Source organism: Macrobrachium nipponense, chromosome 4, assembly GCF_015104395.2.
Source record: "Macrobrachium nipponense isolate FS-2020 chromosome 4, ASM1510439v2, whole genome shotgun sequence".
Lineage (NCBI taxonomy): Eukaryota > Metazoa > Arthropoda > Malacostraca > Decapoda > Palaemonidae > Macrobrachium > Macrobrachium nipponense.
The window spans coordinates 52,473,625-52,485,786 of NC_061100.1; the positions used below are offsets into that span (position 1 = coordinate 52,473,625).

The window sequence follows — 12,162 nt, forward strand, 5'->3', positions numbered from 1 at the left end:
TATAAAGGAGTTGGCCTCGAACTGATTGAAATAGCTTTTTTATTGACTTTAACTTTGTTGATATTTGGATGCATTGTGAAGGTTACTTGCCTTGCCTGCAGTATGCACAAACTGTGAGGGGACTGCAGATCAGACGGATGGATTGTTTGACAGGAATTCAGAAATTACTTGCCGCTGTCTTCTCGAAAAGAGAATGTCGTATTGGCGTTGGGCTGATCATATGAAGTGAAAATATAAACATAATTTTCCGTCTCAGTTTTTGTTTCTCGTCGTATTTCCGCTAAACAACACGTTCGCTGACTGTACTCTCTTACGAATTTTTCCCTTTTGAAATGCATTAGAAGACAAACATCCAAACACAGTTTTATTTATCTCTTATATAGAAATAAACCTTTACGTATGACACATTTGGTTCACTTTTTTTATGAAGAATTGTATGTCACATTTTGTTAGATTACCGTTAAAGATTCGTAGGATTTGTTTCTGCGCAAGTTGTTGGTCAAATGTTGAGCTAATGTATCTTGCCCCTTAAACCAATAGGTGTGATTCAAACGGCCGCACCTTTGGACTACGAAACTTCCCGCAGTCACAACCTGACGGTGAGGGCCCGTGACCCCAGCACTGGTGGGCACACGGACACCCAGGTGACGATCACTGTTGCAGACGTGAACGACAACGCCCCTGAGTTCGTGGAGAGGGTCTTCAAAGCACAAGTGTCCGAGGTCGTTTCCAAGGGCTACTCGGTCATCAAGGTGAGTGGATTCATATTGTGCTGCAGCCTTCTCGGTGCTGTTGGTGCTTCTGCCAGCTCATCCATCAGTGTTGAAATATGTAGACTGTTAGTCATGTATGACCTTCCAGTCCACTGGTAGCGATACAGCGAATGTTAGAATTTGTTGTCGAGACTGTCTCTAGAAAACCTATGAAATGTCCTTATCTTCGACGCACTTTTCAAGGTGAGACTTTTGAGCCCCAAAAGATTTCTGTACAACAACTGGGGATAACAAATTCTGTTCCATAAGTACTCTAAATATATCAGTGTGGTGTTTATTTGTTGTCGATGATTGTTCTTTTTCCACCTTTGCTGTATGTAGAAATTTGTTCTCATTTATTTGGTTGGGAGTGGTGGTGGTTTGTTTTCTTCCGTTATCACAGTCTTTATTCCTTTTTGATAACCTTTATCTAACTTGAAGCTTTCTTTATCTTGCTCTGTCGACAGGTCCCTTCGATGTATCCTCCCCGGACATATTTCTTTGGGCATAATGATCCTCATTGTCCACAAAGCATATACTATTTCTGTGACTGACATGTCTAAAATTTAAAGTTTTTCGGTAATTTTTTTACCCATCTGTTTCGAACTGAAAATCTATATTCTTTTGTGGTCCAAGACCTTATTACCTTGAAGATGTTCTGTAATTACAGAAGAAAATGGTCCCTGACACGATTTCTTCTGGCTGGATAGCAATACTGCCCCCAGTTTGCTTATTACAAAACTCTAAGGAAATTACACCACTTTTTCATTTCTAGCTAAATCTGTGGTTCTTAAACTTTTTTTGCCTTGCGGCTCCCTCTGCATTATGTATAGATCCCACGACCCCCTACCCCTGAAATTTTGCTCTATTTGTATACTATTACACTTCATTGCTTATATGAGTATATGGATGAATGATAGATTTTTATTTCATTGCTGTTAAATTTTTTATAACTATGGAATAAACAATGTTCATGGAAAACGGGTAAAACAAGCACATAATAAAAACCAAATTTGATCTTAATCCTTATCCAAACAGTTTCAACATTATACAGATTAAATTGATAGAAAATATTAGAAAAAATACTAATTACTACAAAAATAAATATAATTTTTACTATTAGCACAATAATTCAAGGATCATGACCACTTCAAAAATTATTACACATCCTCCTTAGTGATTTATTTACCCATACTTATGTAGTATTGGAAAACAAAACACCCTAATAACAGTAAATCAATCTTATTAAAGTTTTTCGTCATCGTGACAAGTTTAACTGTATGTAATAATATCAACGAAACAGTGGATTATAGCCGGTGCCCTTTATGACTTGGTAGTACTCGTTAGTGGGATGGGTGATACTAGTTCTTTTGGCCAACTAGTCAGGGAATACCTGGTGGTGGTTGGCTCAATGCACATCGGAGATCGTTTGCCACATAAAGCTCGTTTCTTTTCTTTGTTTTGATTCCAACTAATGCTGAAAACCCTGCTTCCCAGAAGTAAGTAGAAGAAAAGGGACAATTACTTGTAGGATTCGCTGACTGATTTTCTGGTAAACTGAAAGATATTTTATCCAGAAATTTTCCATACCAAGAGAGGTAAAATCATCATTTGCCATAGAATTACACTTCATCTAACAACCCTGCTTGCGCGTGCGCCCCCCCCCCCATTGGAAGCCTCTGGTGCCCCCTAGGGCTCCCGCCCCGTTAGTTTAAGAATGACAGATCTAAATCGTTCAAAATGGTGAAGCGACAGTTGGCATGTGTCTTTTGGACGATCCTAAAATATGCAGGTTGTATATGCAAACAACTCTGTGCAAAGTGGATGCCATCTTGCAGACTGCTTTGAGTGCCAAGCTCACCTGTCTTCTTTCTTTGAACGTACGGCAGGTTGAAGCCCACGACGTCGATACTGGGGAGGGAGGCCACGTCCGCTACAGATGCGAGACAGGTTGTGACATGTTTGCTGTGGGAGCTCAAGATGGCGTCGTGTCTGTGGCGGGCGTCTTGGACGCTGAAACCCACCCTCAGTATACCATGAGCGTCGTGGCTTTGGACGGAGGCATCCCTCAGCGCTCCTCGACGGCCACTGTCGTCGTGGAAAGTAAGAAATCTCTTATTAGGACTCACACATTCTCGTTTTTTTTTTTTTATAGTAATTTTCAATATTTTCAGTTCATCACAATGGCCATTCAAAGGAATCTTGAATCATCCTCCAAAATGTTCTCATTTAATGAATTTTCCGTAATATGGAAACCTTTTCAATACACAAACAGTTGAGTACATCTAAAATGTAATTTCAACATAACTGACCGTCATGGATCAGAAAACGTCGTTTATATTAAGCTTAAAAGAATTTCACTCATCAGTCGCATAATTTCTAATAAATTTCAGCCTTGGACTTCAACGATAACCCGCCCTCGTGGCGCCAAGACAGTTACTCCTGCAGGGTATCCTCTGAAGCAGCCCCAGGGCATGTGATCTCCTCCTTATCGGCGCACGACCCTGACTCCGGTCAGGAAGTTCCCCTGAGGTACAGCATTCACTCTGGCGACAGGTCTGCCATCTTCAAGATTGACTCGTACACAGGTAAGGGGAGAAACCTCATCGCTTCATGGAAACTCATTTTGCAAGGCCTATTAAGTCTCATTTCCTTCATATTTCTGATACTTCCTCATGATTAAATGACTTATTTCATAAGTATATTTATTAGTATTAGTAATAGTGGCAAATGCACTTCCTGGAAATAATTGCTCTTTCCACTTTATCGAAAGGTTGAACCTCAATGATTTCTATACAATGTTTTCCATTGACAAGGCAATGCTTTACCTGAATTGAGATCAAAGTTGCCAATATTGAAATGAACACTCAAGGAGGGAGATCCCTTGTGGCATTGAAGGAAAGGCGGCCTGGCGGCTGTGTCGATTCTGAGCTCATTCTATTTCTAATACCGAATTTCAATATCAGGTGTATTGACGGTAACGGCTCCCCACAAGCTAGAGAACGTGACTTCCCTGAATCTGAACGTGTCAGTGAGCGACGGCGTTCACATGGTGTTCACAGCCGTTCACATCGAAGTTGTTCCCTCCAATCGTCACACCCCGAGGTAAAGCGAGGCCGAATTAATAGTTTAATAGTTTATTTTTTTATTCTCTTTTTATCTCTTGTGGAATTTGGTTTATCTCAGCGCGTTCGTATGTGGAGTGGATTGGCTTATGGTTGACATTTTTCTAAATTCATACTCATTTACTGCATTCATTTGTATTCCAGTTAAAAGAATCTAATTCTAAAACTTCACTCTGATAGATAAGAAATTTTTTAAATATTGATTAAAAGTTTTGAAGTTGACAGAGACATTTAACGAAAATTGCTACTAAATATTATTATATAGTAATGCTTACTTTTATATTTGTTCGTTGTATCCCTTTGTGATTCAGTTTTTCCCCCTAAGGGTAATCAAGAAGAGACATTCTTAACGCGCTTCATATAAAACGTTTTTCCCTTTCTCAACTCTTCTCAGATTCAGCCGTCCAATGTACGAGGGAAGCATAGAGGAGAATGCTGCGGGCGGGCGTCTCATTCTCACTCTGGAAGCAGAGGATCCGGATTCCAGGGAGTATGGCACTTTACACTACAGCATCTTGGACCAGACCTCCGAAGGAGCTTTCACTATTGATAAAGATGGTGAGGACGATGGGAGGACTTTTTCTCTTCTATTTCTGTCCTTCAGAAGACAAGAAAAAGAAACGATCTCCCTGACCCTGTAAAGTGTTTAACGATTATAAGAAAATTAATGTCCCCCACACTGTCCGCACCTCTCTCTCTCTCTCTCTCTCTCTCTCTCTCTCTCTCTCTCTCTCTCTCTCTCTCTCTCTTCGGCAAACCATTCTTAATTATTTATATATGTATATTATTATATCTAATATATATATAGATATATAGTATATATATAGACGCACGGTACTCCTTTCTTTTTTGCTGTTGCCATAGTTGAATAGATTTTTACACGCAATTGATAACTTATAAGCATACATATACATACATATGTATATAAGCATACATATACATACATATACATATACTATACTTATACATATATGAACAAAATGTGAGAGAGTCTCCTCAGGATGGAAGCATCCTGCTGTAGTGTTTTAAACAATTAATGCAGCCACTCTGTCGCTTGGCTTCCTGGAGTCTGAATACTTCCTCCAACCTCCGAACGTATGTTGTAATAACTTCAAATATAAGCCAAGGTAATTAAATCTACGAAGTTCCTGTTGCTTGAAATTGCTAATAATACCGTTGCGGTTAATTGTTCAAATTGCAACGTTTAAATAACTATTTAACTAGCTTAATCTCCAGTCATGCGGAATGTATATTCATGAGCAATGTGTGACACAGCAATGGGACTCGGGCACTGTTTCATGTGACGTTGTTTTTCTTATTTGGCTTCATGGATCTGTCAGGGTGGTCGTGCTGCTCATGAGTTCTCGGAGGTGTTTTCACCTGTAAAACTTATCGTTGCCCTTTGCTTTTTTTTTCTTTCGTTTTAAATTATTTGTTAGGGTTTATTTCGAGGCTTATTGGAAGTTTTGTTAACTTCCATACTTATAAACACACACACACTTACACACACACAACACACACACACACACACACACACATATATATATATATAATATATATATATATATTCCTACTTATAAACATACTATACACATACACACACACACACCCACACACACACACACTACATATATATATATATATATTATATATATATATATGTGTGTGTGTGTGTGTGTGTGTGTGTTTGTGTGTAGAATATGACAGGTTGGTGTGAGAACTGATGCCATAAGGGAAAATACGGAAATACCGTACATAGATGAGTAAATAATGAAATAAAAATCGTACATGATAAGGTCTACTGAAACTGGACGAGGAGCTGTTTGGGTATTTGTGGAATTGGAAGCATAGGAAAGAGGAGATGCGGAAAATCGCGGATGCCCTTGTTGTTCCATGGCTTGGAGACGGTGGTGATACTGATGATAATATATATAAATGCCACCAATAAACCGTTTTCTTTGCGATTGGGAGGCTTTAGAGGTAAAGATGACTAGTGTGTCACTGCTTCAGCGTCCTTCAACTAGTGAATCAGGGGTTAAGTCTTGCACACTTACTGCATACATAGAAATCTCATCAGCAGCTCCTCGGCCCTCAGAGTGACCTGTTTTGTGAACTTGTATCCAGCAATGACATTTACATCTTGTTAACATTTTTCATACTTCTGTCATTCCGTTTGCCTGTCTTTTTCTAATCCCCCTCTTGTTAGTAGTCTGTAATTCTGAATGATCACAGCTCAGTCACTTCAACCCATTTTAACAAATCGTTCAACTTATGTGAACCATCGTACTGCGCTTTTGCCTCATATCTGTCTGTGTCACCGTTGTATCTCTCATGATTCTCTGTCTCTCAACTTTTGTTTTATTTTACTTCCAGATATAATTAACGATCATAATGACTTTCCTTAAAGAACTCTTCAAAAATACTTTCAGTCTCCTACCATTCAAATGAATTGCTTTCTCTCCATTTATTGTAAATCTACTCTGGTAATATTTACTTCCAACTTTCTCCTTGCACCACAGTCTCAAACTTTCACCATTCTCTGCAGCCTTTCAGGATTGCTGATTAGACAATATAGCGTGTTGTGCAACTCTTCTATGTTAAGAACTTGTGTTTCCATATTATGGTGTTATTTTCATTCCCTATTTGTTCTTTGTGATGAATTTTAAAAAAATGCATTGAAATATTTCATATAATAACCCGTGGCCTCTTGTCAAATCAGTTACTTTCCTTGAACAAGACTCCTCTTCTTTATAGTAGCGTTAGATCAACGAGCAATTCGCGCCATATGTCACTCCTGAATCGCCATCAGCTCTATTATAAACTTACTCCATTCAATCTACGTATATACCTTTGAACTTTCATGAACTGTTTTAAAACGAACACAGAATTAACGCAACCTTATCAGTGATTAAACCTTTACCGATCTTCCCCTGTCAGCCCTGTAATCTGTTACACCTTCGCACTTGAAGGCTCCATAAACATTTTACTTATACTTTGCATTATTTTATCTGTGTAATTGTCAGTTATCTTCAAATTATTATTTAGACATGGTAGGATTTTGATATAAAGCATTCTCTTTTCAGTCTTTCATCTCAGGAGTCTGTGACATCTGTTCATATCACTGAATATACTTGCTAAGTTGTTTATTTCATTTGCGGCGATCTCCTCCGCAGGTAATATTTTCTCAGAAGCACCCCTTGACCGCGAGTCCCTGGGCATGCATACTATCCGTGTGTCCGTCACGGACGAAGGAGGGAAGGCCTCCTTCACGGACGTCCGTGTCTCCGTCCGTGACAAAAACGACAACGATCCAAAATTTACCCTTCCTGCTTACCAAGCCAACATCAATACCGATGTCGTCGTTGGGACCACTATTCTAAAGGTAAGACAATGTTTTTTGTTCGTGAGTAATTTAACACGTCCTCCCGCCCCCCTCTCTCTCTAAATTCTCTTTTGGCTTGGAGGAAGTTGAGTTATCCAGAATTAAGATATGCATTTAGTGACTAAATCGGCGAAACTGCCATCTTTGAGCAGATCACTGCCGATTTGACATCTGTCTACCTGTATAAATGAAGCTGCCCTTGTGGATGCCATTGAGGAGTTATTAGGCTAAAGATACCCGAGCGCAAATAAAGTATCGAACAGATAAACATTTGCTGTAGATCATTAAGGAAGAACAGAATATCGTGTCAGTCCCTTTCAAATCTCTTGTGGCTAAATATTTTCAAGAAATGTGAAGCTTCATAAGAATGAATAATGTCTTGGGGAAATTATTTGTCAGGAAACGTTTCTAGTTGATTGTTTTTACTGACAAATTGCTTTCAATTCCAGGTTGAGGCAGTTGATCCTGACGAAGGCGTTAATAGTGACATACAGTACCAGATGTATGAAGCGAACAGTTCCGAGGCCCTCTCCCTCTTTAAGGTCGACCAAACAACAGGAGAAGTGATCCTGTCCGCCAACGTTCGAGGGAGAGGTGTGTGTGAATATTTTATTGCTCTGTAATGAGTGTTTGGTGGTAGAAAAGTAAGTCTTTGGAAAGCTTTTAGTCGCTGGCTCGAAATCTTGAAATTTTTATTGCAGACTGCGTAAGAGCTTGGCCGTTGACATTTGTTTTAAGAATGAACAGATCTTGCTTGATCTTTTTGATGAATATGTGACCCATTATATTAAAATGATCAGGTCATGATAATAACATAGTTATAGTATATCACCAGTACCCTCGGATGTTATTGAACTTGTGATAAATATCATAACACCAGATAATACCAGTTTTTTTCCTGTTACTAAGCATTTTGATAGCGTAATAGAGGGAAGTTTGCAAAGTTTCGGTTTCTATTGTGTGAATAGCGGGTTGTGTCATTATGTCTGAAAGGGGATATTTGGTTTGGAATAACTTTATATTTTGAGTAAGGGCGTAGTACATTTTTGTGAATTGAATCAGAGATAATACAGCATAAAGAGTCATAACAGAGGATAAAGCATGAAAGAAGCCAAACAGTCTTTTAAGTTGAAACTAAATGCTAGTTTTAAAAGTATACGAAACCGGAAGCTAGAGTAACGAACATTAATATTCCTGCGAGGAGAGTAAATATTGAATGTGAGAAAATGAACGTTAGAAATTAGACTATTTAAGAAAAATATCATATTTTTGTATCTGTTTAGTATACCTGGAATTGAAGGACTGGAAAAATGAAATGTGGAGAAATATGCGGAAGGTCAGACATAAAGTCTGTAGCAGGGGAAAAGATGAACCATGTGGAAGAGGATTTGTAATGAATGAAGAATATGAGAGAATATACTGTAGAGTATTTTAGTTTATCAGTTGCCGAGATAGGATACGCGTTGGGTATGAGTTGTTCATAATGGTTTTAGTAAAATGCTCGTCAACATATGTGTTATTATTATATATGTATTAGCTGTTTTCTGGCCAGCGAGAAAAAAAAGCAAGAAAGTAATAGATTTAAGATGGCAATCGTGAGCGCACATGAAGTGCAAGTGTTCTCTACCTATCTAGAAATAGTATTGTAAGGGAATGGTTCCTCCGAAGGGATATGCGGAGATATGTCAAAGCTGATGAAATATTCGTTTTCTCATTTCCTGGAAACATTACCACTGATAGTAATTGTAATAATGAAAATGATAACAGTAATTCTATTATTGCTATTAATATTAAACGCAAAATTTGTGTATCGCGTATTAACGCTCAAATCCTTGGAAATTACAGGGAATTATTCTAAACGAAAATGCCGGCAGGTTTGTGAGGGGGAATTACGTCCGACTTTAATTTAGGTTTAACATCCTAAAATGTTAAAGGAGAACGTAATACGGTATTATGTATATCGGTTAGGCTTAATGATCTTTTAATTACATTTCTGTTCGGCCTGGGAGGAAAAACGGTTGGCCCCGACTTTATGAAATGGTTTGTATTAATTCAGACGATCTTCGCAATCAAATATTCATGCTTGGCCCGGAAGCCAAATGAACAGAAATGTGAGTTTATGACTTCGACTCTTTATGACTTCATGAGTCGCAGCTTGAATATTGTATAAACCGGGTTTCATTTTAATAAAAGAGACTCGTAAAAAGGGTCTGGCCCACCTGCATATTACAGTACACAGGGCCAGGCATGTTAGTTTAATTTAGGTACACCGCTCCCCAGGAGATGCCTGTCTTTATTTCAACGAAGGGTCGGGGGACGATGCTGTCAGAGTTTTCTGTTTTCAGGTTGAAGTGTAATTTAGCCTTAGTCATCTGACTCGGTGTTCTTGATGCCTCAAGAAGGATGCTGCTTCTTAGTCAATCCTATATTACGAAAATATATCAATGAAGGAAAATGATAAAAAAGAAGACGTTAGCAGTTGCTCTGTCAGTTTCAAGTATAGATGGTCGTAGTGAACTATAAAGGTATTTTTTATTGCAGGAGAAGGATTGTGCTTCTTAGTTCCTCGGAAGTGGAAAAAAAAAGTGAAATAGAAAAAATATGTTAGGAGTTGATCTTTAGCGAATCGTTAAATCTTTTATGACAAAAATTTCCATAAGGGTCTGCATTTTACAGGAATGACAAATTTAGCTTCACCTGGTAAACAGTTTACGATCTTATGGGTCACTTACAAGTTTTTGTTTCTGAATAAAATTTGTCATGCGATATAAGGAAGACTACGGCAATTCCCTTTTTGTCATGAATTTACGTGATTGCCTGAGGTCCAAATTTATTACATTTCCTTTAAAAATGTAGGCAAACATATCCTGCATATGCAATCATTTACCCTGGGCAATGTGTATAGTTTTTTTTATATAGATTTATATCTTGTTTATAACTAGCCATGTAAAGCACCCCCTCCCCCTTCGCCACAACACCTCTCCAGACAATTTCACAGTAGTGCAGTCTTCCTTATCGTCAATATTTAACGCCTTTCAAACTGTACATGCATTCATTTCAGGCTTAAGACTTCCTGAAGGCCCGTTTTGTAGGTTAGCCTTTAGGGAAATCTCTCCTCCCATCATTTGCGATCGAGTGAAGTTCCACATCCATCTCAGATGTGTGTCACTGTGTGAAAGGAGCACACTTAAGTGATATAATCGGAATTAAATGATAAAGAAATTTAATTATGGCCCATGATAATTTTTGCACCTATGTTCACAAGCGATTAAAATCCCGAGGTTGAGGTTAAAACTTCTTGTTTTCTGTCCTTCCGCACAACAGAAAACGAGGTGTATCAGTTTTTCATCCGAGGGGAGGACGGAGGTTCCCCTCGTCACCATACGGACGTTCCTGTGACAATCTTCTTGCTCCCCTCTGACGATCACCCGCCTCAGTGTGCGCGCAAGTACACCCAGTTCTTCGTGCGGGAAGATGCAGCCATAGGTAAGGGTGGTGATCCAATTCACGTCTGCTGAAATGTACATTTTGAGTTTCACTTTTTCAACGAGTAACTCTCCTCCTGTTTTATATGGTACCTTGCATTCTTGATCTTAATTACTTTATTTAATTGTTTTCAATTATTTCTTCATCTTTCAAAAGTGAACATTTGAGGTAACATACAAATACTAATTTATCATTGGAAATTATGTTATTTTCTGTAGCTTCAAGATTGTAAATTTCCAGTGTGAATTGCTGATAAAGGTATAAGGTATTCTTAAAGCAAGAGCGGGTATTTCAGTGAAAACTGTAATTGTTACTTAAGCATTTTAGAATCGTTCTCATAGGTAAGAAAGACATTCATCATGTCTTTGGACCATTTGATTGACATAAGATTATTTACCTGAAAAGTAGACGACGTAGAATGTTTGCAAATGACAGAAGTCGAACAATGGTATTTTGTTCGAGTGAGTCTTTTATTGCATTTATATTTATTTGCTTGTTAAAGTTCTTGAGCTAGGATTTTTTTTTTCACTCGTTAGGCACGGTGATCACGTCTCTGTGGACGGAGGGCCCTCAAGAAGTACAGTATAGCATCTTGGTCAACGAAGAAGGCGCCGGCCCATCTAGCGAAGAAGAGAGCGAGATTTCTGGCAGCCATGATGCCTCCGGCCCCTTTGCCATAACCGCCGGAGGACTCTTGGTTGTGAGGCATCCTCTAGACCACGAAAGGCACCATACTCACAGGATCACAGTTACCAACCACACGTTAACAACTCCTCCGGCTCTGGATTACATGACCATCTCAGTAGTGGTAAGTGAGACAAATGATACCATGTTAGATCAATAAATGGAAAGCCTGGCTTGATCATTGGCTGATATCTTCGAGCACAAGGCTACTTTCGACTTCCAGTTGTCATTGTGGTATTAATATGGTATTGTATCCTTATCACCTTCAGGTAATGGATGTCAACGACTGCGCCCCACGGTTTAGCAGCTCATGGTACGAAGCCATAGTAGCAGAGAATAGCGAAGTAGGCGCAGTTATTACCATCCTTACTGCCACTGATGATGATGATGGAAACAACGGCCAGGTAAATGTCATTTCGAGGTTGACCTTTTTGTTGCTCCATTTCTGGCTGCCTGGGCCAAGTTGAAGCCTTTTCGTTGGCATGCTGTGGAGAAGGAGGGAAAGAATGTAGGCCGCGTGTGCTGTGGTGAATTTTTTGAGCATTATTGGCTGGGGGGATGAGAAGTTCACTTTTGTTTGGCCTCTCTCTCTCTCTCTCTGAGAGAGAGAGAGAGAGAGAGAGAGGAGAGAGAGAGAGAGAGAGAGAGAGAGAGAGAGAGAGAGAGCGCCTTTAAAAACAATCATCGGGACAATATCATTAAGAAACTTCACACATCATGTGTATAACTCATT

At 39.0% G+C, this 12,162-nt stretch overlaps 1 protein-coding gene across 5 annotated transcripts in view; it reads left to right on the plus strand.

Moving 5' to 3' along the window:
- LOC135210928 (fat-like cadherin-related tumor suppressor homolog) overlaps positions 1–12,162 on the plus strand; it is a 736,096-nt gene that overhangs the window by 580,079 nt on the left and 143,855 nt on the right. For all 5 annotated transcript variants that reach the window (XM_064243897.1, XM_064243900.1, XM_064243901.1 and 2 more), the window contains 10 exons: positions 541–752; positions 2,642–2,855; positions 3,146–3,340; positions 3,719–3,857; positions 4,272–4,435; positions 7,051–7,259; positions 7,709–7,853; positions 10,584–10,745; positions 11,282–11,553; positions 11,699–11,833. In XM_064243897.1, coding sequence (XP_064099967.1) covers positions 541–752; positions 2,642–2,855; positions 3,146–3,340; positions 3,719–3,857; positions 4,272–4,435; positions 7,051–7,259; positions 7,709–7,853; positions 10,584–10,745; positions 11,282–11,553; positions 11,699–11,833 — 1,847 coding nt within the window. The remainder of the gene's footprint in view (positions 1–540; positions 753–2,641; positions 2,856–3,145; positions 3,341–3,718; positions 3,858–4,271; positions 4,436–7,050; positions 7,260–7,708; positions 7,854–10,583; positions 10,746–11,281; positions 11,554–11,698; positions 11,834–12,162) is intronic.